Below are 27,829 nucleotides of genomic sequence, written 5' to 3' on the forward strand. Positions count from 1 at the left end.
ACAGTCGGTTTAACGTTTGGCACTGACAGTAAAGCGCCCCAGGATGAAAAGCAAAGGACGACTTTCCCGGCGAGGCAACACCGTTCAGGAATCACGCCGGGTTTCCCCTAGGGTTATTTATCCGCGGGGCTCAGGCAGAGGCAGCCGGGCTTCCTACGAGAGAGGAAGGGAGCGAGCCGCACGCAGGCATTGGGGGAGAGAGAGTTTTTAAGCCTCAAAGTGTCACTCCCCCGCCGAGGCTCTCCCGCCGCCGCGTCGTGCCGTGCCGTGCCGTGCCGTGCCGTGCATGCCTCTTCCACTTCCTGCTGCAGAGCCAGTTCTGCCGCTTACCTGGGAGAGGCACGAAGGGTGTCGTAAAAGGAGGAAAAGAAAAAAAAATAATAAATAAATAAAAGCCCGGCCCGGCTGAGGAAGGAGACCAGGGCACACCAAGAGAGAGCGACGGGGGGTGCGCAGGAGGCAGGCCAGCCCTCCCGCTGTCCTCGGCCAGCTGAGCCGCCAGCCGCAAGGTAAGAAGCGTTAGAGGTGCTGCCCGTCTCGGTCCCTGTTTGTAATTAGCTGTTGACCCACTTCTGGCTCTCGGTGGTTGTTTTTTTTTTCTTGTTTTTTTTTTTTTCTCCTTCAAATTGTTGTCTCGCTCCCTTCTCCGCCCCCCACCCCCCCCAACCACCACCACCACCACCACCACCACCACCACCTCCTCTCGTGTAACGATAGCCTGAGTTTCACAGATGGTTACAACATGTTTCAGCCATTTCACTGCAGTTTTGTTGGATTGGGGTTTTTTTGTTTTTTTTTTTAAATCAGGAGGGTTTGGGGGTAAACACTGGGAATGGACACGCCTGGTGTCGAAACGTTGTCCGGCCTATTTACGTAGCTGCCTGGCAGCGCCTGGCAGCCAGGCCTGATCCCGCTCCCGCCCTGCACGGCCGTGCAAGCTCACGGTGGCTTGTTGGGCCATGGCCCTCTCTCTCCTCTCTCCTCTCCTCTCCTCTCCTCTCCTCTCCTCTCCTCTCCTCTCCTCTCCTCTCCTCTCCTCTCCTCTCCTCTCCTCTCCTCTCCTCTCCTCTCCTCTCCCTCTCCCTCTCCCTCTCCCTCTCCCTTTCCCTCTCCCTCTCCCTCTCCCTCTCCCTCTCCTCAGGACAGGTCCACAGACCTGGTGAGGGAGAAGTGGCTGGAAAGCGTGAAGAAAGCAGGATCGTAGACCCCATCTGCACCATTCCCCACAGCGCTGGTGTGGAAACAGTGGGAGCGAGCTGGTAGTATTTCTTTTTAATTAGAATAAAATCAGCCTTATAACACCCGCTCCCATTTCACACAGTAACCGATTGTTTCAGGACGCGGGTTTTGCAGGGCGAGTATTGGCTGGGCAACAAGAATGGCAGATCTGGGCTTACTGGTCCTCGACCGCCACCAGGGGCCACCAGACCAGAAATTCCCATTTTCTGCAAGCCCCGGGCGGGTGGGTTGGAGGCATGGCCTGGTCACGTCTCTTGCCATCTCAGGTGGGTTGTGATGCCCCACCACCACAGGATGGGGTTGTGAGCCCCGCAAGGGGTGACACCGAAGACAGGGGTGCGAGGGGCACAGGCGGCCAGGCCGGTGGCCCAGCGAGCGCTCGCCCAATGCCGCCAGCTGCTGGCGAGCGTCTGCCGATTGTGCTGCTGCCTGCGATGCCGTCAGCGTCTGAGGTCGGGCTTGCTCTCGCTGAGCACCAGCAGCCTTGAAGCATGCTGTATTACTTTTTTTTTTTTTTTTACAGGGTTGGGGTTTTTTTTCGTCTTTCTAAGGCAGGAAACAAGGCACGTGCAATTATGGTGTTCGTGTCTGTCAGTGCCCTCCACCCCCCAGCAGTGGCTTTTGAAGTTTGGCAGAGGGTACACGGTCTGAAAGATATATACATTTCTGCACGTCTCATGAAAGCAAGTGAGGGAGGCTGTTCTCACACCAGCTGAGGGAGACGCGTCAGGTCCCCCCGTGGCTTCCCCACGCCCTCCCACCACCCACGCACCCCGCAGCCCTCGCACTGCGGAGCAGGAAGAGCGGTTAGGGACGAGGGATACGTCAGCCTTGTGAAACACCGGAGGTTCTCCCTTATTAGGAACCGGAGGCTCCAACATAAGGCACGAAGCTATAGGAAAGCAGTCTGGGGAGATTTAGGCCTCTCAGAGCGGTCCCCCTGTCTAACCTCACTCAGCCACAGTTTTTGCAAGGATTTTAAGATGTTCCTGGGCCGTAGGACAGCTCAGTTTGGGGATTATTCAGTGCCTATGGGAGTTTTGTCAGCATCAGGAATGGGTGGGAAGTAATCTCTGGAAAACACACACATCTTTAAGGATACCTCAGATCATTGCAGACATTTTCATATTTCACAAATATTAGAAAAATACCTATATGGATGCCTGTTTGGATCCTGCTTGAGGGTGTTGCAATTCTAATTTCTTACGACTTGTTGCCTAGCGTTCTTATTACATGCATATCAAAGTCTATACCAAAGAGGCAAAAAATATCGGGTCTACACTAGCCTTTGCACCATGGATTGCCCAGTAAAGCAACATTAGTGCTTCAAAAGGGAACGCGATGTTTGCCATGCAGGGAGGGTTGGAAGTATGTTCTCCTGTTCTCCTGACATATGTAGACTTTCATACCATGGCTGCAGAAAGTATGTAAGAGCAACCATATAGTCAGTGTGGAAGAGGACTGTTGATTTCATATTCTTTTTCTACTTTTTCCAGAAGTCATAAAAATAAACATTACCTGCCCTAGAGGGCTTAAAATCTGGGCTAGGAACGTGACACACTGCCATTGTCTTCGCTGTGGAGGGTACCCAAGGGAGAGGGTAAGCGTCCGTGATGACAGCAGCCAAAATTCTTCATGGTGAAGTGTGAAACTCTGGAGCTTGGATTTCCTTGGCTGTGTTTATTTAGGTTATAGACCCAAAACAGTTCCCACATTTTCACTTGCTCTTCCTAAAAGGATTTGTCTCTGGGGTTTCTTTGAGGAAAATTGTGTCTACTGTTCCTGTAGAGAAAGCTGCACTTTGGGCAAGTATGCTTACACACTTAACGCTTATCTGACCCCATGGCAACAGCATTTTTTGCAAACTCAATGTGTGCATCCTCACGGCAGCTTGCAAGTTCTGCATCCGCTTACTCCCATCCTGCAGATGGATATCAGCAGCAGCAGGGAGCTTAAACGATTCAGCCAAAGTACACAGGAATTATTTGGAAACCAAGAAATTCCTGTCCGTCCCCATCCCGTGTGGTCTCAGCTTTGCCTTATTCTATCCCCGTGCCGTTTCAGAAATGCCATGACTGGTGAATAAAAAACTCTTCCCTTGTGTGTCATGCACCAAGGAAAGTGAGGTTTCTTTCTCATCCTAATTTTTTCTTTTTTTAACAATGTAAACAAATATAACTTTGATCAAAAGTGCAAAGATATTTTCCCCCTCTCCGGAAGTGATGGGGAGTGCAGCTCTGCTCGCATTGCAGAGCCTCTCTTCTGTTTCTTCATGACAGAAATTTTCTAATCAAAAGCAGATAGATGATTAGTGTGTTTCGGGACAGCACATCCTGACAAGTCTTCATGCTGGGAAACAGATGAAATACCTGATGGATTTCGCAATCGGCAGCAAGAAAACTGCACAGATGAGCCCAAGCCCAACACCCTTCCTTTCCCTGGCCGGCCCCTTGCCTCCATCGGATGTTTTTTAGGGGAGTTTGGCCCTTGCTTTAAACTTGGGTGCTCAGGCCCATCTCTACTGACCTGCAGAAGAATTTTTTCCCCTTCATTTATGGTGTCCCTGCAGCTTCCCAGGAGCGACCATTGCCAGCAGCGGCCAGCCGTGAGCAGGAGGGCTGGGCAGTCTCCCTGCTGGCTCCCTGGCAGGAGCAGTCGAAGAACCTCCCCAGGTGTGGGAAGCCTCACAAGGCAGCTGGGAAGGGTTTCTTCCCAGGAACTTTGGGTCACTGAGTAGCCACCCGGGAGGGTTATTTGCTGAATTAATGCATGTTACAGAACTGGGTGTATGAGCAGAGGAAGGAAGAGAAGAAGAAAGGGCAGTTTAAGGAGTTCCTTCGACATTCTTGAGAGCGGTCCAGGCCTGGCTACTCTGTCCCTTTAGGAAGGGCCTCTTCATTTTATTACAAGCAGGAATATAAGCAACAGCTCCAGCTAGTTATCAGTAATCTTTTTGCATAGTCATAGGTGCAGGGGGGATATTAAATTCTCGAAACTTTCTGGCAATATCATGATCTGACTTGAAGCTGCAGTATCTTTGGAAATGAGATTGGGCACAAGCTACGCTCTCCAGCAGTCTCCGTGCCAGAAGAGGGATCAGGCTACAGGTTTCTGAGGGTATTTCAATATGCTGAAACATTACCCTAATTCTTCAACACGGGACACCTAAGCGAGTGATTTTTCTGTCTTGTGCATAAGCATGGTTGCAGGATAAGCTAACTAGAAAAGACAAAGGAAACTTAATGAAACTCTGCAGCACGAGACAGTGTAAAACACTGGGATCTTGGATCTTTTTCCGAAAACCAAGGATCTTCAGCAAAGCAGAAACAATGTCCTGAAGCACTGCTGTTGGAGGAGGATGTTTCTGAATCATCTGTAACATTTCCAGCAGCGTGGGGATTTCTCTCGGGAATTCCCATCCACATACCATTGCCAGCATTGCTCAAAAAGTCTTCAGCACGTCCTGGGGTTAATTTAGCTTCGGGGCCATCTCTACAGACAGAGCTCTGCTGTTGTAACAGCTTCTCTCTCCAACCAGAGCTACTGAGGGAGGAGGAGGAGGATGAAGTCACTTTTCCTCCTTTTTAATGATGTCTCTGTTTTAACACCAAGGCCCCTCAGTGCCTCCTACCTTGGCCCTGCGGGAGCAGGGGCTGTGCATGGCTATCAAAGCTCTGCTTTCCCTGCTCAGCTATCCTGCAGCAGGGTCTAAGAAAAATCATATTTTAAAAAAACCAGAAGCTTTCGCAGGTAAAAACACAGGTGATGGAATCAGGTCTCTCTTCTGTCTGACAAAATTATTTTTACTCAGGTATTTGGAGTAATTTTCATAGTGTTTAGCTCATGTTACACAGGAAAGAAATAAGGCTGTCATTTAAATATTAAGTTGATTTGAGAGATAAAGAGGCATTTATCCTTTCAGATGGCTAAACTAATAGAAAAGACATTTTTAAACTATTCTGACGTAAGCCATTTGAAGAATTTGGTAGCTGATCATTTCCAATACAGTTTAATGAAGTCTTAATATCCCTCCTCCAAAAGGCAGAGCAAATACACTAAACAACAAACCTGAAGAAAACGAGTCTGAACATTTTCTGCCCTTCACTAGGTTCACACAATCTGTGTAAGATCCATTTCATAGATAGCCAGATGTTAGCAATGGAACTAAAAAAAAAAAAAAACAAAAACAACCAAAGGAATTTAGTAGCTCTTAAATCCCATCTGAAACCCGATCCAAAACCTACTGAAGTCAATACAGAGATTCCCATTTACTTCACTGAGCTCTGGACTGAGTTCTTGGTTTCTCAGCAGAAATGTGTTCTTTTTGTCACGGTGCTAAACTAAAGGTTGTTGAATAAAGAGGAACTGAATTCAAAGTCTTTTCCAGCAGTTTGATCTGACTACTTCAGAGACAATCAAAGAAGCATCTTAGTGTATCAGGCCTTGCAAATTTTTTTCTGAAAATCCACATTTGGGTGTTTGCTAAGGATCATATCTAATGGTGTGGGATGTGTGGCTCCAGAGTTGGTGCTGTACCCCGGTACCCCACAGCTGAGCTTGCGTTTCATGAACACCAGGATGAATTTTCCACAAGGAACCAGTTCACTGGAGATGCTCAGTTGGGGAAATAAGAGTTTGCAGTATGATTTGTGCTGCTCGAGTGCGCGTCATTCAGCTAATGAGCAAAGGGACAGAGATAACCACAAGTCGAAGCATGTCTCTCTTCGAGGCCAGATGATCCAAGGGTCAGGTTTACAACACTGTTGAGATGAGCAAAAGGCAGATGCCTTGTAGGGAGCTTGACACCTAAGCTTCACAGGCACTTCTCTTAGTCTGGCAGGGGACCTCTGGACAGCTTTACACCCTGTGAGTCACCACCACAGGGCAGCCATCATTTAAACTGCCATCTGACCAAAGGTCCCAGCTAAATGACGCTTTGCCACTGCCACACAGGGTGACGCAGCACAAGTCCCTCTCGCAGTCCTGTGCTGATTATGAGAGCTCGAGGTTTCTCCCTTTCCCATCCCGTCGGTTATGACTGTCAGAGAAGCGTGACTTAGCGAGCAGGGCCGGCGTTAGTGACGTGGCGTAGAGGAAGAGGGATGCAAACCGCAGGGAGAGATGTGTGATGGTGGTGAGACGACCATGAGGATTTTAAAGCCTGGGTGCTTGTATGGGAAGGAGCTGGTTTGGCACCAGACCCGGCGCTCTCACGCAGGGAGCTGCAGCTGTCAGAGCAGCAGCATGTTCACTGCCTTGGTGCAACTCATAGCCACTCTGAGGACTTGCCTACATGGGAAAATTTACCAGTGTAATTATCCCATTGTAATTATCCCAGGATAACTCTCCCTGTGGATGTGCTTATTACAACATAGGATGTGTATTTTGAGTATATGGTAAATCTTCTGCATAGATGGATATTAAGTTACAGAGAAGGAATATTTACATTGCAGCCCAGCAGCAAAGCACAGTTTTTATCCTACTTACCCAGAATTTTCTATGCCAGAGGTACTTTTGGGGGGGGGACTACATGTCATTTGTTCTGATCAGCATGAATGTAAAGCCTCACTCTTGCCCTATAGCATGGGGCACACCATTTGCTTTTACAGCATTGCTGCGGGAGCCAGGATAAAGGTTGGGACACTGCCTTATACTTCCCTGTGATCCTGTTCAACTGTGTTCAATACTGTGGTCATTTTAATATGTTCTTAATTTGGCCTTTCTGTTCAAGCTACTGTGATGGAAGTTGGGTCCCTAAAATGTCCTCAAACTTGTTGTGATTTTGACCTTCTTTACCAGGCTTTCCAGCCTGATTCTGTTGCCAAATGTTGTCGCTCCCATTGCTTGAGTGTTTAGTCCATTCTTCTCTGATAACTCTCCTACTTGGGATTTTAGCTCCTCCAATGCAATAGAAGGAAAATGGCTGGGGAAGTGATGAGCACCAGGCTTGTTTCTCTATAGTCCATGGTAACAGACAAAATTTGCTGAGAGCAAGCTAATCTGCATCCCTGTATAAGAGGGTGAAGATGGCCGCACTTCCTGAAACCCACTCACCATTCACCCATCACTGCTGCCGTTATTCTGAATGAAGGTGGAGCAGAGGCGTCCATCGTCAGGGATTGCTTGGCTGGACCAAACTTACTGATGGCACCCCCAAAAGGAAGTGATAATTTTCATGTTTGGGCCCAAGTCAATTCCAAAGGAAGGGGAAAAAAAATCCAAACAGTAACAGACATCTCTAAACTGTCTTTTAATTTTTCAATAATTTGAAATAACAGCAGCCGTGTGATAATAGGCTGGATGAAGTGGTTTGATAAAATAAGCAGCAACACTTGAAACTGGGCTTTGGAGTTGAAATTACTCAGCTAGGTGTGTGGTGAAGTTTACATCCAAGGCATCAGTGCGAAGGTATTATTTAAAAGTCCAGATTAAAATAATTGCAAGTGATTGTATTGCCTGGAATATGCCTGAGCCAAATGTCCGGACCTAAGCAGCCTGCTCTTTTGTCAGGTGCCGAAATTACCTCTGAGAGACAGTTCATGTGTTTTTCCCCCCTCCAGTCTCAGCAGGAACAGTAAGTTCCAGAAATCCCATAAGAGCGTCTGTTTTGCGCAATGTGATTTCCAGAACTCTAACTGGTATTTCTTTTCCAGTCTCTGAGATAGAGCTATTTTGGGATTATTGCCTCTGTGAAGCTGTACCATGTTCACAAGTGTACTTTCTCTTGTTTTCCAGTTTGCTGAAAAATCCTGGCTTTGCAGTAAGGCAGCTGACTCTCGTTTCCGGTGCGACTACAAACCTTGGAAATGGCCTCCGTGTCAGGTTAGTCCAAATTATAACTCTGTGCACACTCCAGCTAGCCCTCTACTTTCTTGCTTTGCCAAAATTCAGCCACACCTTTCTTGCTGCTTTCTGCCTGTCTTTTTAAAAAACATAAAAATATAAAGAATATAAAGAATACGTAACTGCTCTTCAGCATTCCAGCTCACAGTCATTGAGTGATGACTGATGACAGGCATTTGTCTGTATGTCTGGCCATCTACAGTGTTTCTTCTCCCACTTTTTCAGGCACTTTTGTGGGTCGAAGCATACCAGTCGAAGTGGATGAATCCATGCCATGGTCCCCATTTCCCAAACATGTCTTGGAAAATGCTTTGCAGCCTTCTGGAGAGGGTATGGAGGATGACGAGTCCCAGAGACCGTGTGTCTCTCAAACACCTCAGCCCGTGGCCGATTCATCATGCTTCTGCAGAGCACCAGCACATCATCAATCAGCACCATCCGTGGAGCCGCAGAGCAGCTTGTGGTCAAAATATACTGATCCTGATGGCGATGGACGCTCCTGTTCCCCTGTTGAATCAATAGCTGGAGTAGTTCCCTCCAAGATGCGCCCTGTAGCTATGGACAAACCAGGCATGCAGCCAAGATCACAGCTTTCAGCTGACACTGGGCATAATTCCAGTAAATCAGAGCAGAGCTTGCCTAATGCTCCTGAGGACCCGCTGGAGGAGAGCAGCCAAGGGAGTTCACAGTCACAGCAACCCTCAGGAAACAGACCCCCAGCAGAGCTGCGGACTGTGGACACAGGGTACAACTCCCAGTCACGAGACATCATGGGCATCAGGCAACTGGAGCCCCCCTTACCGCTGGTGTCTGTGCTGAACCCCCAGGACCTCCCAGGACCACTGATCTCCAGAGAGTTTTTTGGACCTGAGGATCAGCAGTGCCCTATGTGCCAGCACTTGCCCCATCCCAATGCCTCCTCGCAAGCCCACGGCTGCTTTGGGCACCACTGCCCAGCAGAGCAGCACCCCCAGGGTCCATGTAAGTAGCACCACCTCTCACCCCATAGGAGGTTTTCCGGGTGTATTACAGCCATCATTCATCAAGCTGGTGTTTTCCTACTGTACTTAATGGCAATACACGGCATGCAATTATTAACCTTTTTAAACATTTATCTGCAGTCCATTTTTTATTTCCAGATTTTCAGGTTATGCAGCCAGACTCTCTGATGCAGAACCTCTGAGCCAGATAAAAAGTTAAAGAGATCACAGTTACTCATCAAATGCAGGCTAATGATTTTGCTTAGAAACTAGCCTTTGTCGGTCACGCTGAGCATACACAGCCTTCTCCCTGCTGTTATTTCATATTCTAGTCATTTCCTTCCTCCTTGCATCAGTCATTCAGCAGCCTCCTATACCGACTTAATTCCTGTTGTTTTCATAGATTTCCTTGCTCCCACTTGAATCCCCAAAGTTGAGAATTTCCTGCCAGAATCAGGATGGGAGGTTGCCCTTGATCTCTGTAAATAGTATCTCCCAGCATTATGACCAAACTCACCCACGTGTTTTATTTCTATGTGAAAAGAGCGTGACATCCATCATCCTCATTTTTTTTCCTGTTGTCGGCTGAAATGAAAGCTCATTACTTAAAATGGAGCCCTCTCAGCTGTTGGTGAACGCTGATGTGACTCCGTCAATATGGGTGTTTTGGCTCTTGGAGACTACGATGCAGTTTACAGCCTGCTATTAATTAGTATTCCTTTTCAGTCTCTGAGATTTTTATCTGTTATGAAGTGAGCTTTGAACATTCAACAGCAATATCATTGTTTTAATATAATTTATATTACATTAGACTCACGAGACCCCGACCTGTTTTGGGCTGGCTTTGTAATAAAAAGCTGTAGGCCTGTTCTGATAACCCTTTTTTTTTTTTTTAACCTTCTGTTGACTCCACAGCGTTTGTATTACATTTGTTTAAGGAGTTCTGTCATTCCATCAATGTGCTGTAATTAAGTATATGAAAGAGAGAGGGTATCAGAGCCTCAGTTTTCACCTCTGATCTTGGGACTTTGTAAAGGGGAAGGGGCTGCATACGGACTTTCATCAGTGTCTACAGCTGAACGTTTGCAAAATGTCCTCTCATTTTCTTTTCGTACCTTCTCCTTTCAGTACAGCTTTAACCAGACAAAGAGCTGGTTGCACAACACCCCTCACTGTTTACCTCCATTTACCTCCTCCTCACGCGAGCCTAGTGAGAAGTAGGACATTTACTGAATGAGGCCATTTTGTTTCAAAGCAGAAACTCTGAAAGACTTTCTTTAGAAAAATCACTACCATTTCAACCATATCCAGAGGGCAAAAATAAAAAACAAACTCAGATGGCTGCAGCAGATTTGGTCAGGACCAAGAAACTGGCAACTGTACTCCTGTTTCTCACATGCCCAGTACAGCGTAAATCACCTCCTGACAGCTCCTTGCGTTTCAGATAATTGTTGGGCAGTGGCAACCCACAACAAAGCTCTGCAGTTTGTGTGTTACAACACGCCTCTCCCGGGGAATAGCAATTGTGCCTGTAGGCTCTAAGCTGGCTCTGGACACCTGCTATTTGAGATACAACAGCAAAACTGCTTCTGAAGTCAAAGAAATCCTCACAACAATGCTATGTGCCCAGGGACCATTATTTCAGATATTTATATATGTGAGCTATTGGTGTGTGCGGTCAAGCACGCTTGGCCACGCTGTGCTTCCGAACAGCAGTGGTTGCATCCACTAAAATACGTAGCATCAGATAGATCCAAAGGAAGCTGGTGAAACATTGGCCTAAAAACCTGTAAACCAACCTGAATCTCCCAGAGCCCTGCCACCTTCCCTAGAGCTGGTCATGAGGAATCCACGAGAAGACCATAGTTACTGTCAATTTTGTTCTCCCCGCCTCTTTCACCCTGTCCTGTTGCAAATATTTAGTAGGGAGAGCAGGAAAAATCTCCTAAAACATTCTCAACAAATATGGTGTTGCCAACTCATAATTTCATCAGGAATCTCTTTGCAATTGTGGGCTTGGTTGTTGTGTTTTGTTTTTTTTAAAGTATTGGCTCCTGGAATTGGACTATTTCATCAAAGCTTTGTTTTCTTTCTTTTTTTTTTTTTTTCCCCTTCCCTTTTGAAAGAAAAAAAAGTTAGTCCTCATAGCTGCTAGGAAAAGGGAAGCATGACCCCAAAATAGCTAAAAGGATTTAAAAAAACAATCTGGGGGGGAGGCAGGGGGAAGAGTGTTTGAGTACTGCAGCTTTCAGAGCCAGCTCATAACACCATAATCATGCAGCGCTAATAAGCCCTGCCAGGCTGGACTTTGATCTGTGCACAGCAGCTTGAAAGTGCGCAGAGCTGCTGCCTAATGAAAACTGCAAGCAGAAAGACTGGGGGGGGGGGGGGGGGGGAAGTAGTTTTTCCCCATTTGGGAGACAAACGGCTTACATCGCTTTCAGTTTATGCCAACAGTTTCAACAGTTCCACTGTACGTTACTTATTAAATAGCATTACGTGTGCACAGGCAACAACAGTGAGGTTTTTCAGAATTACTTGAGCAAAACTGTCACTTTGGGCTTCTTCCCCTGCAGCCTCCTGGATGGCAACAGGAGCAGCAACAAGGCCTTAAAAGGTCACTTAGGCAGAAAATTCATGCAGGGTGAAGTAACAAACCAAGAGATTATTTTTTCTCTTTTCATTTACAATAATCACAGTCTGTTTGGCCTTAGTGTTGCAAACTGATTTGTTCCAGGATTTTGCATCTGCTTTCATGAGAACGTTGGGATGATTCATTTTCACAAGTTATTGCCAAAAAGGAATTAAAAAAAAAAAAAAAAAACCAACCAAAAAATACAGAGGAATGGTAAGTGCAGGGACAAAGCAGCCCTGAATGTTTAACTGTCAGTTGTCCCAAGAGCCCAACCCAGGGCAGGGATCTGAACCGCGCCGTATGTGAATGGGGAAATAGGAAACTTCAGACTGCTATACATTCCTTAATCTGGCCTTTTTCAGACCAAGATACCTGCAAATGCCTCCAAACCACTCAGTTGCCTTAGACATGAAGGAGGACTTGCCTGGAAAGGAATAAACACAAACTGAGGCAAAAATATATTGGCTGAAATGATAGTTGCTGCCTTTGTTTTCTTACCCTTGCAGATGGCAGAGCTCCTTACCAACATTTTGCACATACATCACAAACTCCTGTTCCTGGACCTTGCATGAGAGTTATCCGCCTGGCCCAGCAAGTCATCCCAAATTACTCAAACCTCCGTGCTCCCAAGGGTACCGGAGACCGACCACCCCAGAGGATGTGCTCCTCCCCTGGTCCTCCTCGATTCCCGTAAGTACACCTTGGGGAGGGAGGCAGGAGGCTGGGGGGGGGAGGGGGGGAATGTGCACAGTGGAAGCTCCTCTGATCTGGTTTTGCGGGCTTTCAAGCAATAATTCTGAAGCCTTGTACTGTTATCGTGCCCTGGCTGCAGGGGTACATGCAAGATGCTGGGTAGTTTTCTTTATTTGCTATTCTACACCCAGCAGGGGCCTGACCTTACCCTAGAGAACTTCAAAGCCGGTTACCCGATATGTTGTTACAGCGCACCCTGAAATGCATGCATTAAGGAAGATAAACGCTCGAAGGTTAAAGGGATGAAGGGTTGAAAAAGATCTCAGTTGAAACCTTAGAGCTCTCCTGCTAGAGAGCAAAGGTCAATTCTGTGTCTCACTGCGGTCTTCAGCTTTATGGTGTACCAGCCTGGCACACCTCAATCATTGGCTTCCAGTGGTTTCCTTCCTATCTCTTCTGTAGTGCAGAGAAAAAGGGAGAAAATCTCGTCCATCGCTGATATACCCCTACACTGCAGTTTGCAGCCTTTTTCTATGATTTCTCATGTAGTAAAAAAACATTCTGTGTCTAGCTCTTCTCATTTGGGGCTTTTTGGCTCATTTTCAAACATTAATTTTCCAGGCCTTGTATCTCCCTCTCTATAAGTACATCAATAAAAAACGGGAAATACTGTGCAATCAGAGTTTTCTCCAGACTCAGCCACCTGAAGCCAAATTGAAGCTTCAGGTATTGAGCACCTCTGAAAAGCAAACTTTTTATTTAAGCGCCACGATACTTTCAGAGGTGCTAAACTTACAGGCATCCGTGTTTGGAAATGGCCACTAACGTGACATGGTCTTGGCAGAAAGCTGGGAGAACAGCAGGGCAGACAACTGAAATACTGCAGTGCTTGGGCCTTAGAAAAGTTAGGGGCTGTGGCAGAAAAGTGACAGCAGGATAAGGTAGTATACCTGCAGCAGAGATAATTGCACTGAAGGGTTTGTATGAAAATGTAAAAATACTAAGGAATAATGGGTATCCTTTGCAGTAGTAAAATTTAAAATCAGAGTCCTAATGTTTGGCACATTTGTTAGATAAGGTGACGTTTTGGGGAGATCTGTAAATTAGCTGCAGGGTATTTTCTCGGGCCCATTGATTGCTTTTCTTGGTACTTTCTTCTGCTAAAAGAAATCCAAAATACGTGGGGTCTGTCCTGTGGCTGTGTGGCTGGTGTTTGCATGCTGATTCCAGGAGCAGCAGTTATATGTTGGTAATATTTGCCTATAGAGTATTTTGTAACAGAAAACATCTGTACCGAAATGAATAAACCAAATCTTAATGTGACAACAGAAAACATGCTGTGACCAGCCTGTCATCATTCATTTAAGGAAGGCAAAGAAAAAAAAAGAGAGTGGGCTTGATTGACTAAACATCACTGCTCTGGGGAAAAGCGCTCAGAGAAACCTAACAACTCGTCCAACAGATTTAGCCCAGCAGATTCAAAGCACACCTCACATAAAAATCTGTATAGGTTCCCCTTCCTATTGACTTAAACCATGAAGCCAAAGTGTAGTAGGATAAGAACCGCTGAGCTTCCTAAAATCATCCCTTTCTCTCTGTTACAGTGGAGAAGACATTAGGCAAGGTTATTGCAGGTCCAGAGTGCAGATACCTAACATGAGAAACCCTCGCTGGGTCTACTGTTGCTGGTCAAGAAATGAACTTTGTTCCCTTTAGCAAAACTTTGAGTTTTGTCCAAAACTGGAGACGCTCCAAGCTGTGCCAGAGCTGGAGCTGGAGTGCCCCCATTTTCCTGCTCCCCACCTTGCCCTGTGCCTCCTGTGCTGCATAGGATATCCTGAGAGCAGCTGAGGTGCCATAAAGCACCCTTTAGATAATGGGAAGAGGTTACCCAGGTGCCACCAAGCTCCCGTACGTGCGTAACAACTTCCACGCCATGGCAGTATTTCTCACTCAGAAACAGCCTTTGCTTCTGCTAATTGCAAACTGAACAGCTTTCAGCTATGAGGTGCATTTACTTCCTGTGGCTAATGTTGCTTCTGCAATAAATTGTGTCTTGTGGTAGACTGTCACCAAGGTATCTCTTCAAAAGATGCTGTAGTAGCTAAGTACAAATGCCGAGCCAAGCATTTCTACAAGAACTTGTCTTAGCTAATATACAGTTAAAAGTTCTTACTGTGTTATTAAAAGAAAAAAAATTGCATTTTTACCTGAAAATAAATATTTTTTAAATCTTCACTTGCTTTTCTTTGTAGAAACCAGTTATACAACCAGCTACCTAATGGTCAGCTGCCCCCCAAGGCATGTGGGCCAGATGAAGCATGCTGTTGTCCTTCTGACAATTTTCCATCTCCAGTTGCCGTCCCAAGACCTCTCAGTAACCCTGCAGCCAAGGGAACGCTGAGAACCAGCAATTTGCCGGAGGAGTTGCGTAAGTGGTTAGCAAATTCGTTCTGTGCAAGATTTTAAAAGCACAGCCTGACAGCTTTAGGTGGGAAAGCTTCGGGGGAAGAGCGGGGGGGTGAAAGGCAGGGGGAATGACATTAAGACACAAAGACAACAAGAAAAGAAAAAACTGAGTGTCATCACATCTGTAGGGTGTGAGCGTTTGTGTTTGGTGAGATGGAATTATCCCCTTGAATCCTGAAAACATAATTGTCATTAATTGCTTGTTATTTTGTTTACAAAAAATAAATACCATTTAGATTGCTTTCATGACTTCTTGCTAAACAGGATGTCCCTTTGAGGCAGGAGACATTGAAACTTACAGTAAAAGACTAAAAACAAACAAAGCCCTAGGGATAAAGCGTTTCTGCCTGTCCCAAACCAGACAAATATGTCAAGTCTCGACCTCAGTTTCTCCCTGACCTGGTGAGTGGAGAGGACTTTGGGCTGGGAGCCCACACTGAGGGCTGAGGGCAGCATAGGTGCTGGGTGAGGTGCTTCCCTTGCCACCAGCCCCTGAAATGCTTTTACACTTCAGCTCTTAGGGGAAAGTCACGTGTCAGAAAACTGGCTTCCTTCTTAATGCCATGCTGGCTAGCAGGTGAGAAATACCATTGCTAAGAACCCTCCCCATCTCACCTGAGGTTTTGATTTTTCCTTTATTCTTCATTTTGCCCCGCATCTTTCAAATCCAGATTGTTGCATCTCTCTGGCCTGTAGGAGTAAGTTATGACACTGGATACCACTCTTGGATAGACCCTACTTTATCATTAATGTGTCCTAGATACAGGAATTACTGGATAAAATTGTGTCATTTGTGATACAGGCACAGCTGGTTTAGATTAGCCAGCTGTTTTGCCCTGACCTGCAAATCCACAGTTCTTTTGGTAGTAAGAAAACTCTTTCCATGATGGCAAGGGCAGCTGAAGACATTGCTGTCATCAGCCAGCCATCCTGCCCACAGAGGGGGTTAGTGCTGCTGTAAGGTGAGGCAGTACAGCACGCGTAAGGGCTCCTCCGATTCTCAGTTGGATCAATGAAGACTCGGGGAAATCTGTGCTGGTTGCAGCTGGTGCAGGTGACACGAGCTCTGGGTGAGGGCCCAACCTCACGTACACCAAAGGGCTGGGGAAGAAGCAGTTCTGGAAGCCAGGCAGGGTGAGCAGCAGAGTGACGTTACCCTCTGCAGCTTCCACAGGGGCGCTTGCCAACGGCGAGGCAGTAGGAGCTTAAATCTAGAGCATGGTTTCTGGGTGATGGGTTGAGTTCAACCCCCTGTGCTGTCCTGCATCCATTTTGTAAGTAATCCGAAGAGACGTAGGTGGGCAGGACCCGCAGTGTGGTGGAAAAGGAGGGCTGTGAAAGGCTCACCTGCCAAAGGGTGTGTTCTCATGCATCGCGTATTCATACAGACCCTTTCTCCTAGGCAAGGTCTTTATAACCTATTCGGTGGACACAGCGGTGGAGGTTATGAAATTTGTGAACTTCCTGCTTGTAAATGGATTTCAAACTGCTGTAAGTATTCCTTCTGGGTAAAATGACTTTCAATCCGGGGAGAAAAGAGACAGTTTTTGAAAAAGCAGAGGCGATACACTGTCCAGTTAAATGTTTCTCTGCTTCTCATTGCATTTTGTAGGTTAAAGAAGGTAAGAATAGAACGAACTAGCTTTGTCTCTAAAAGTTGTAACTCAAATGATTTGCCTTTTTGTTTGCTCATATTTTAGCTGAGTCTTATGCTGTAAAATATGTTTTAATAATGACCCTGGAAAATTCCATTTAGTGACACCAGATACCAGATGGGCAAGAGTATGAGGTTTTGTGAGCTATTCCATTAACATTGTCTCATATTTGATCTGTTATATCAATATTAAAAAAGGTCAGTTTTCATGTTCGTCCCATACCAGCTTTTTTTCTGCAATGCTATTACATCGTTGGTTCTTCAGATGTGAATACCTTTCTGCTAAAAAATTATCTAAAATCAGTGTATTTCACACAGCTTAATGGAACAGCCCATCTCATGGTTTCCTTTGCTTTGTTATACTTTTAAAGGGGCTTCTAAAATCACTGGCAAGAAAAGATCTGTGCCCTGCTGTCTAATCGCATAAGCCATCCGTATTTTCATTTAACTTCTTGTGAGTTTGCTTCATCATAGCGGCTCTCTCTAAGGGAGCCAGTCACAGAGGCTCTAGGATTCAGTGTTCATCAAAATCTTGATTCATATTTTCTTATTTTAAGTGCGTATGCTGTCTGACCCCACAACCTTCACTCTTCGGTTTCAGTTCAGGAAAGCATTTAAGCAAGTGGCTATCATTAAACTGAATGAGACTCAGTGGGGGGCTTTGCACACGCTTATTTATTTTCATGAATCAAAGATTTTTTCCAGAGACTGCAATTATACTTCTCTCCAGCAGTTCTGTACTATGACCAAGTCATAAGAAAGCTCTGGGCACCATAGAGGTAGGGAGTAGAAGGCTCATTAATAGCACCTTTGCTGGACAAGGCAACTCTTGGAGCCTGCTGCAGAATAATAAATATAGCAAAATGGCCCCAAGGCAGGGTAGCAAATATGCTCTCTACTTTCAAAAAGGGAAATAGAAAGAATTGAGAGCAGAACATGACTCTTCTCTCAGAACCTTGCAGAAGTTAATACTTACTCCATTGGTCACGGTCATTGACTGAATTTCTGGGCTTAGTGAGCGTGCAGGGAAGTGAGCAGTGTTGGTCGTATTCAGTCCTATGAAGTCCTCCACCACTCTGCTGTCACTGAAATCTGGGTTACTGCATCCAGTATCAGTGACCTGGCTGACTTCCCACCACACACCCTGACAATTTAGTGCAACACGAAGTCGCAACACTTGACGCTCAGTACATACCCTTGCAGACAGAAAATAGCAGACATTTGCGTCTATGCAGGTGGAGAAGGTGGGCAGCCGTCCACCTTCTTGAGGTGTTTAGAGAGGCAAAAAAGACAGTGTGCAAACACTGAATGTCTAATGTTCACCGTGTTGTTTCTTGTTCTGATGAGCAAGAATGCCTGGGGGCTGGGAGCCGGCAGGGCAGGGTGGCTGGTCGAACGGCCAGCTGAGGGGGAGCTCAGAGGTGTGCCTGCGGCAGCCCCCCTCTGCCTGCACGGGGTGCCCGTCCAGCTCAAATCTGGACTGCAGGGAAAGGGGAGAAGTTGTGCATGCACACATGGTGTGTACGTGATGTTTCTTTCCTAAGGGAATTAGATGTGTGTGTTAGAAACTAGGGAAAAGAGCAGGTGCCTTTTTGGTGCCACCAAATAGAGGAAAGGCGAAGGGATGCTCATCACAGACTTCCATTCTTTTGCAGATTGATATATTTGAGGACACGGTACGAGGTATTGACATCATTAAGTGGATGGAGCGCTACCTAGGTGATGTATGTAAAGGCAATTTAACCTTGTTCATGGCAGAGGTGACCTGAGGAAAATGGTTGAATTATTCTAATAGCAACAGGAGCAGAATCAAAATGCAGGACCCTACTATGCCCTTCCCTGCCCCTACTGAAATGGCAGAGGCCTTGCAGAGAGACCATAGGCGAATGTCACCCACTTCTGCATTTTATAGTCCCAGAGCTCTTTCTTTAAGAAATGAAGTGCTAATCCTGGCATTCCTGCCAAATTCCAATGCTGGCTGTTACATTCAGCCTGAAGCTGCCATTGGATAAGTTGTTCCTCCATCTCATTTTGAAATAGTGGGGTTTAGCAATGCTTGGTTAAAATGATATAAAATGGTATTTCATCCCAGGCTGCACAGTAGTGGCTAATGTTCACCCTGCTTCTCACCTGTAGCATTTATGTTGCTATCTAAAACACTAAAGGGTTCTTCTGGATAAACCATCCCACATGTAAACTGGAAATTGGTATTCTGTTAGTCAAATGATAGATCTGCTCTCATCACTTTGTATCTATCTAAGCAGTGAAAGAGAGATTCATATTGCTGCCAATGCAGTCCCCTGCGGCAGCAACTTCCTCTGAAGTTCAAAGGAGCAATGAGTGCACATCTCCTTCAGGATCAAACCAAGTGGTCCCATTATACCAGCACAGCTAGACACAAACTGGTGATTCTGTGGCTCAACACATGCCACCATGGGGCAGCTTCCTTTGATTTGTGCCTTGCTGGGTAGCCGCTGGGCCTCCGACTCACTCTGGGCAGATCTCCGTGGTTCAGGAACGGGATGGCAAAGTGGTGGGCTCTTCCCCACCTGAGCAAGGAAGTTCAACCATCTGAGACAGCACCACACAGGTTTCCTAAAGGTGTCCAGCAGAACACCTTAGCTCAAGTGAACTAGCACGCAGGCATGGTACTACTGCATGCAGAGCCAGCTTGGGGCCCCTACTGTGGCAATGCGGTCATGCATTTTGGAGCGAACATCAGACAAATTAGGCTTGGGTTTACCGTGCATAATGGAGGTACTGAAACTAGAAGCCAGGATGAATTTGCTTTTGCCAAGAACATGACTATCACTTAAAATACGAATTGGTAGAACTCCCTTGGGACTCCTGCATAGTCAGTAGGAGAGACCAACGTGTGCAGAGAGCAATTCCCCACCTCCACATGAGGATCTTTCTCTGACTGCCCGCCCCAGAAATGTCTGTTCCTCCACTGACTGTAGAGGCGGGCAGTTTCTAACTTCAAAACCTTTACACATGTGAGCAAGAAGGGACTGCTTGGACACAAGCAGGGGGATGTGTGCAACTGGGCATGTCTCTGCAAACCCTCAACATCTGTAAGTGCTTACATGCATGTCAGGCACAAGCAAAAGTAATTCTGGAGTATGTTAAGTCAATGTAAGGGATAATGGTTCCTTACCGTATTTGACCCTGTGGTGGGGCAAATTCCCTTGATATTGCACAGAAGGAAAGAGTTAATTAGGTGCCAGGCTGACTATGAGCCAGAGAGTTGGAAGCCTTACACAGGCTGACGTGGCGGGGATGAAAGACAGGCCCTAGGTAAACACAAGTAGGAGGCTTTCATCTGCTGAGCCTCTTCACTGGCCCACCCTTAAGGAGGAGAGACATTTTCCAGATATGAAGGATGGCTCCTCTGTGGAAACCTGAGCTCATTGGGGGCCTAGGATTACATAGGTCACAGGCGGGATCTGGGCTGTCCTGGCAAGGCGAGGAGCACTGCCTTCAGCCCACTGCAGCAAGGTGGGGCAGAGCCTGTAGGTACCCTTAAACGTGCCCAGGGCATCCACAACAGCCCACCTCTTTGCACAGCATCTCTCTGCACACCTTGCTGCTAAGGAGATCAGGAAGAAAAGTTGCCGTTTCTGTTGCCGAGAGCCCTAGATGTAGCTTCCACAGACAACTGCCTTTAGTGGCTTTATGTATAAAAACCCATAGATGGTTAAATAGATGCACTTTTGCATAAGCTGTTGGAAAACATTTAGGTCTGAATTTGAAGATAAAACTTTTCTGTGTATGTACATAGACACTCTACACTGATAAAAAGTAGCTTTTTATTACAGGGATTCCAACTGTAAACTGGTAGCTGCTAATATATCTCTTGACATTTAGATTTTCTATATTATGAGATCTCAAGAAATAATGAGGAGAATGAGTGTACGAATTCTCCTGTATTTCCTGCCAGAATGAATGAGATCCTCTTGTGTTTGCCAAGAACATAAAGATCACTTAAAACACAAACTGGCAGATTTCCGATCTGCCTCTACCAAACATGCTGCGTTTCCCAATTTCATAAAAGTGCTTTTCTCCCTAACAGAAGACGGTGATGATAATCATAGCAATCAGTCCAAAATACAAACAGGATGTGGAAGGGGCTGAATCCCAGCTGGACAGGGATGAACACGGCTTACATACTAAATACATCCACAGGATGGTAAGCAAGGACATGCATTTGCTGTTTTACAAAGACTCCGTCTCTTCTTCTCAAAAGACAAATCTGTCTCCAAATGGCAGGTTCTTTGCTTTGTTTTCCCTAATCCCCATAGTTAAACACCCCCCTTTGGAATTCATTAATCCTCCCTCTCATCAGCTCCGTATGCTCATTAACATCTGCTAAGAGGTTCAAGGAAGAAAAATCCTGTTAAACATGCTCATCTTATTCCTCCATATTCTTCATTGTTCAATGTTTTTTTTTTCCCTCCTCCACCTTCTTGAGCCCTTGTTGCCCTATCGTATGGCCCTGAGCACAATCTTATCTAATGCTGCCTGACCTTCCTCCCTATAAACCAGCCCGTATCACTTCGGCCATCCTGTAACTGAGGTCTTTTCTTGGGCAGCAGTAAAGATGGCTGAAAGGTGGAATTGCAAAGCAAAGGCCAGAGCTGTTAGGAGTGGGGGTCCTGGGGGTGCAGGGTGTCAGGGGACCAGCGGTGGTCACAGACGCCCATCTCTGTGGTCTGCCACAGGACGGACATTTAGCCCATAAGAGCCCAAAGAGCCCTGAAAATCATTCTTTTCTCCCTCCGTTCGCAGTTTGCTGCTTTTCTCACCCTATCGCCCAATCTGATCCCCCAGTTTGATCCTGCAGTCAAACTTCTCGGAAGCTGTCGCCAACAGATGAGCTCTCAGGAGTACTTTGCTCTCCTTACCATCCTCGGGGTGCCTGCGCCTCATTGAGCTGGTGTCCAGGGGCATGAGGGTCAGGCTGGGTCCCAGCTTGGACATGGAGCAGGGGCTCGGGGGATGTCCTGGGTCCCAGCTCGGACACAGAGCTGGCCTCTGGCTGAGGTCTTTCAGCCCATTGGAGATAACAGTTGAGTCAATCTTCATCAGTTCTAGATGGATTGCATGGGATTGCAACTGCAGCTAACCCCACAATTATTTCACACCACAGAGCTAAATGCTCAGGAAATGTTGACAGATCTTTCCTGTATCCTTTCTGTTGTAATGAAGAATCAGATTAAGTGGCCAAACAAAACGATACCGAGTCCGCCAGCAATAGATCAAATCACTTAAAAGAAGAGCAGTTTAAGTAAGCAACAAATGTTTTTGCAAACAGGATTCAGATGCATGCAAAGGAAACGAACGCGTTGTTACAATAAATCTGGCAATTTGTTCTATTCTAGATGCAGATCGAGTTTATACAACAAGGAAGTATGAACTTCAGATTCATCCCTGTGCTTTTTCCAAATGCCAAAAAGGTAACATACATACGTGGATATATACTTGTCGCATGATTAAGCACATATTATTTTGATCACAATGCACCAGATGAAATCTTAAAACCCAAACCCTCAATTTCTTGGTTCTTAGTATCCCACTAGTAATATTCCAAAGCTACATTTTACATGAAAAGTTTATAGTTTTCTGTACATACAAATTAAAAGCATTTCATCCACAATATAAATCAGCGCATAAATGTATTTCTGATGATGAATGTACAACTAAAACTCAAATTGTCTTGAGCATTGAAAGAATTTAAATGGAGAGAGACAATCTATCCAGCAAGCATGCTTTTTATATTAACCCTTTTATAATTTTGTCCAGATGTACTGCTGATGAGTGAGATGGGAGAGATTTATGACTGATGTGAAGTGAGGATCTGGAAGAGGGTGGGTTGAGAATATAAAAATAAAGAGGATAATAAATATTAAAGTACTAGGCCATTGCTTGAACTTTAATGGGCCCATCAAAGGCAAACTATAAGGTTTTTTAGAACTTACAATTTCATCTGCACTCCTTACTGGTTTTGAAGATTCTTTTGAGAATAAGAAATACGTAATGCAACAGATTCCCGTCTCTTCTTCCTCACTCTGAGAGAATTTCTTGGATTTTTACAAGGCCAGAAAAGTTAAACGGCTTCAGTTATAGTTGAGAAATTGCATTCTTCCCCAAACGTAGAATGGACGTATTGTATTCGAGTTCATTTTTCATCGCTAAACGCTGCGTGTGCTGTTGGGTAGCTGTCATGTTACCCCTAAGTACAGCTGCCTTTTGGAAAAGTATGGAAAGATTCTTTATATTTCTTGGAGTGCCCAAATTTTGGAACATGAGTCAAAATTTAAACAATGTTATCAATGATTGTAGGGTTGTGAAGTCCCACTGCACTTGTGGATTTTAGTGTAACAAAGTTCTTTATTTAGGCACTGAGTTAATATAAGCCCAGAAATTTGAAAATGTGCCCCTGCCTTTGTAAAATATGTGAGGTCCTTTGGAACAAGCGATACCTCTGGTATTTCATGCCACTCAGCTCCCTTCCTGAATGATCTCAGGCCGGTATTTCCCTGAAGTGTGAAAAGCTGGGAGACGGCACCGGTGGCAATCGGGCAGACGAAAGGCAGGGAACCGGTCAGCGTTCTCAGCCAGTCTTTGCAGCTTGATCTGGGGGGAAGGGGCAGGGCTGCTCCTATCCTTGGGGGCTCCTTGAGCGCCTGCCACGTGAACAGACCGTACGGCCTGCAGCCACTTGGCACCGAGGGGCTGCAGAGAGAAGCGGCCCAGCAGGCACTGTAGCTGCCTTTGGGCTTTGAGGCAGACACAAGAACAATAAACTTACGTTAATTTTGGCTGAACTTTATGTATCAGAAGACTATTTAGCATATAGCGGCAGTTCTCTCAGACAGTGATCTATAAGGAATTTCCAGGGCTGGTTTATTCAGCTGGTCCTGTCAAAGCATCGGGCTCCAGGCAGCCTTCCTGCCCATCCTCTGTAGTCCACATCACCCTTCAGTTTTTCGAGAGGTGCCTTTCTCATCTGAATTATGCAGACCAGCATTTTCTATTCCCATTAAGCTTTGCTCTCTTTCTCCACACATTCCTGTGGTACCTCATCTACCTTCACCTGACTAGTTAATGATAATATAACTGAGGACATCATGGGTGGAAGGAGAGCACCAGAGCCTGAACAAGTTGGGGTAATGAAGTCTGTGGGTAGTCAAAGGAAGTGAGCTGCCTGAAAAATGCCACGTATGTGTACAATTGGATGATGCTGGCAAGCAAATTACTTTCATTTTGTCTTTTTTATACTGTCCTTTACATGTTCAAGTACTAATGTAGCTGGCAGCGGAAAAGAGCAGGAAAGCAAGGTCTGGAAGTTTTCATCTGGGGACGTGGCTATTAGATGAGTTAAGCTCGTACAACGCACATCATAAAGCACTCCTGGCATGTGATAGTCGACCTCCAACAGGAAGGGATCTATGTGATCCAGAGTGTTCATTAGGAAATTGAATAATGAGGGGAAAAAGCACAACACACAGTTAAGGTGGAACTGGCATTTCCAGCTTCCGGTCGTACACTGCTAAAGGAAACCTGGGTCTTGCTGGTTCAAGGCTTGCATCGAGCCAGTCCACAGAAATGCGTCCTCCTGATCTGGTCACAGAATGACCAAAACATTGAGCCGTGATTGCCTCACACTGGAGGCTCCCTCTGGCAGAGCAGAGGCAGCTGGAGGGTGAGGGGAGCAGGGTGGGTGCCAGGGAAGCCAGGAGAGCCCAAACCGTGCTCCACCCTGAACACACAGCCCTGCCCTCCGCACTAATAAGCTCTGCCCTCTTCCTACCAGTATGATCCTCAGAGTTACCAAACACTCCCTCCATGGCGTAGAGAGAATTTCCTCTTGGCTTACAGATAAACAGCCGAATAAAAAAAATTAAAAGGGTGGTAACCATTTTCCCATTACTCCCGCCCGCAATGACAGCCAGTGTCACGTGGCAATGAAAAACCCCCTTCTCACTTTCTCCGCTCTCCTTCTGGATCAAAATAGCAGCTATAGTCACCCCTTTACCCCTGCACACCTCCCTCAAGTGAAAATTATTGCCAGAGTTGATTAGCGTGCAGGTGCTTTTTGCACTGAGTTCATTATGGAGGATATTAAATGAAATTGGCCGCAGGAGCAGTTCTGGAAGAAAGGCGCAGAGCCCGTCTCTGGATGTATAGTCCCTCTCTCATTATATCCCCACTTGATGGTTTCTTACCTACTATACATTTTGCACACTAATTTCCATCTTTTCAAGCTTAACTAATGATTTCCCAGGTGGACCTATATCAAATGCTTTACTGAAGTCCAGACCGACTACGTCCGCTGCATTTCCTTCCTCCAAAAAATGTAGTTTCTTATCAAAGACAGCGAGAGGTCTCATTTGGTAAACACTTGCTTTATTTCATTGCATTTCCTTCTATAGCTCTTAACAAGATTTAGTAAAGAAACAAATTTTACATGGGTAAAGGGTGTGCACGCAAACATAGTTATCTTTCTTTTTCCCAGTAACATTTGAATCTCTTGGCCAATTTCAAACAGCTGTGTCAAAGGAGTAGAGTTCACAAAGATTAAAATCCATTCCTGTGCAAAAACAGACTTGCAGGTGGAAGCAAGAAATTTTATTTGTGCTCCTGCCAAAGGGAATGCTGCGGGATCTTACCATTGTTGGGCAGTGAGGTGTCCACCTGGAAAAGCAGCATTTTAAAACCTCCACTTTGGGGAGACCAGTGGCCAAAGCCTGTACTTTCTCGGCCGCTGGAGAAAGAGGAAGGCCAGGCTTGACAGACACCTCTGCCATTCACCAAGCTGCTTGTTCTGAAGCATAGGTGAGGTCAGAATAATGGGTCTATAGGTGCCTGCGTGACTTACCTCCTTCTTCTTATACATAAATCCTATAGATCTAAGTAAGTGGTTGCATCAGTTAACACAAACAGCTCCCCGACCAGTGGAAACGATACAGCCTCATTCCTACAGCTGTACAGGCCAAGGAAAAGAGAGCCAATTTGAGAACCGTGAGACTTGGGAATGAAAGCTTTGGACCGCAGCTAGGTTGTTTGCTGGCAGGCAGGACATGTGCTGCCCATGCCAGGGCATCCCCTGGCGAGGCACCAGAGACCTGGTGCATGCCAGCAGCTTTTCACTCTGGCCTCTTGGAGCTAGCTCCACTGGCTCGACAGGGACTGTGCTGCTCCTAACAGGGGCCACCTTGGGAAAACACTGCCCTGCTAAATAAGAGGTGCAGGGAGCGAGTGCTGGATGTCTTCACTGACCATGTTTCTTACCTGCTGTCTCACTTTGGCTGTGTTCTGGTGTCTCCAACAACAGCTCTCCAAAAAGAAATCTCCATCTCCACAGTGGACATGAGCTGGTCTTGGTCAATGATCAGTCTTTGACCCTCTTTTAATTAGCAGTATGATAATAGCCCTTCACCCCTACACATCCAGGCTTTTCATATGGAAACCTCCCAAGGCTGTGGAGACAGGGGAACATGAGGTCTGAGGAGGCTCCTCTCCATCAGCCCACTGTCTCTGTCTGGGGCCATAGTGGTCCCAGCTTCATTATGTTAACGGGCAGTAGCTGACCCCTCTGAAAGGCTGCATCTTTCCCAGGATCCAGGGAGTGGTGGACGTTTGACCCTGCTAATCGGGAGATGCATTAGCCTCTCCTCAAGCTCAGCATCGGCCTCAACCTCCTGCTCAGGAGGTAGTCAGAGGACACCACGCTTGGTGAAGGAAGGTGCAAGGGGAGGGGGAAAAGGCAACTGGGATGAGAAATGCTCCCCTGGGGTCCTGCTCTTTCCCTATTGATTCTCATCTCAAGGTTGAACATGTTGTGTGGATCCTTCAGCGGCTACTAAGGTGGCAGCCTTTTCCTGGTAGGGCACTGAAATGTCTCCCTTCTCTTCTCAATGTTTATTTTCACAAGGCGCTGGATGCCTGTCACTGAGATCAGACTCCCTTAGAAACGTGGTGAAATTAGCCAACATGATGGCAGAAAAGAAAGAGAGACAGGCAAGCTGTGAGATCACACAAAGTTCATTTATTTAGGAACCCAAATACAATTCTGAAGCCAAATTAAAATTTCTTGTTGTTACGGGAAGTGCCTAGAACAGACAAAATGAAATCTTGCTTGGCAGGGTCTGATGGAATCTGCATGGTTCTGGTACAGATTCAGGAGGATTTATGGGATTTTGCTCTCTTTTTTTGCCTTGTTTTTCAGGAACACGTGCCTACCTGGCTGCAGAACACTCACATCTACAACTGGCCCAAGAATAAGAAGAACATCCTTTTGCGGTTACTGAGGGAGGAGGAATACATTGCTCCTCCAATAGGACCTTTACCAACACTCCAGGTTGTGCCGTTATGAACGTTATTACTTAACGTGCACGACAAGCAGTTGTTAAAGGGTTGTTCTTGGCGGGGAGCCAGCGCTCTTCCAGATGGCTCTTTCTGATGACAGAAGACACTCTTTCTGCTGAGGGAATTAGTTGTCTTGGGTAACTCAGGCTCGGCTTGTTCTCTACCATGTTAAACATCTATTTCTGAAGCTGATGGGGCAGAACTCTTTTCTCTAGATTTTTAAATAAGCTGCAAATGGAAAGAATGCCCGGTTTTATTTTAACATCTGTTTTTAACATATTCCTTTATTAGTCAATATAGCAAACAATTACGAGAAATAATGCCGCAATAAGGGTAAAATAAAAATTACATCCTCCTTTTTGCTCAGGGTTTCTTTAAAGATTTTCCTGCCTTGTATAGCATTATCGAACAGTTAATTTGTACATACACTATTAAATATATCTGCCTTTTGTAAGGCTACCTTCTCTATTGCGTCAGCTTTTATTATTGCTGGGAACAACAGAGGAATGGTAACTCTTGGGTAATGCAAGTTTTCCTTAGCCTGTCTTGCATAAAGACACTGTCTTCAATTAGAGGACTCGGATCCAAAATCTCTGGAGTTCTATTTCCTTACAGCTTGGCCCCTAACACCTTCAGTGTGTTGCAGCAATAGTCCACAAAAGGAGAGCTAAATGCATGACTACGTGCGTGCTCTCAGTGCTGTGGAACGCTGCAGTTTATAGCAGGCCTTTAGCTTCATTACTGCTCTTCAGCCCTTATTTAAAACACAGCATGTCAAAGGACAGCTGGCATTTGGAAAGCCAGCAATTGTTAGGAGAAATAACATTGACTCCTACAACTTGTATGCAGTATGGAACAATAAAACAATCAAAGACGCTGAGAGCCACGGGGTGTTGGCAACCAGGAAGGCTCAAAAACATCCCATCTGCTAAAGTTTGAACTTTT

The 27,829-nt window shown here is 45.9% G+C and overlaps 1 protein-coding gene and 1 long non-coding RNA gene across 5 annotated transcripts in view; one reads left to right on the forward strand and one right to left on the reverse strand.

Annotated features, from left to right (window-relative positions):
- Positions 1-27,348, forward strand: TRAF3IP2 (TRAF3 interacting protein 2). Of its 3 annotated transcripts, none has more exons than XR_012586253.1 (10): positions 1-509; positions 7,975-8,061; positions 8,308-9,063; positions 12,204-12,387; positions 14,646-14,821; positions 16,262-16,350; positions 18,169-18,232; positions 20,586-20,702; positions 21,895-21,969; positions 26,745-27,348. XR_012586253.1 is itself a non-coding variant. In XM_074580935.1 (10 exons), exons 2-10 carry the CDS (start codon positions 8,046-8,048, stop codon positions 26,889-26,891), a joined length of 1,629 nt encoding a protein of 542 aa, XP_074437036.1. In that variant the 5' UTR covers positions 1-509; positions 7,975-8,045; the 3' UTR covers positions 26,892-27,348. The 3 variants fall into 3 exon arrangements, 2 of the variants coding, with proteins under 2 accessions (XP_074437036.1, XP_074437037.1); XM_074580935.1 differs by having other exon boundaries at positions 18,169-18,237; XM_074580936.1 differs by lacking the exons at positions 1-509; positions 7,975-8,061; positions 8,308-9,063; positions 12,204-12,387; positions 14,646-14,821 and having other exon boundaries at positions 16,280-16,350.
- The window catches only part of LOC141741072 (uncharacterized), a 38,903-nt gene continuing 37,618 nt past the window's right edge, over positions 26,545-27,829 (reverse strand). For both annotated transcript variants that reach the window (XR_012586254.1, XR_012586255.1), the window contains one exon: positions 26,545-27,112. This is a non-coding gene — a long non-coding RNA (uncharacterized LOC141741072). The remainder of the gene's footprint in view (positions 27,113-27,829) is intronic.

Source organism: Larus michahellis, chromosome 3 (assembly GCF_964199755.1).
Source record: "Larus michahellis chromosome 3, bLarMic1.1, whole genome shotgun sequence".
NCBI classification, from domain to species: domain Eukaryota; kingdom Metazoa; phylum Chordata; class Aves; order Charadriiformes; family Laridae; genus Larus; species Larus michahellis.

Bases quoted from the DNA above. Each gene is read 5' to 3' on its own strand.
- TRAF3IP2 (XM_074580935.1), top strand. The intron at 9,064-12,203 runs GTAAGTAGCACC...TTACCCTTGCAG, and splicing joins GCAGCACCCCCAGGGTCCAT to ATGGCAGAGCTCCTTACCAA. The intron at 18,238-20,585 runs GTATGTAAAGGC...TCTCCCTAACAG, and splicing joins TGGAGCGCTACCTAGGTGAT to AAGACGGTGATGATAATCAT.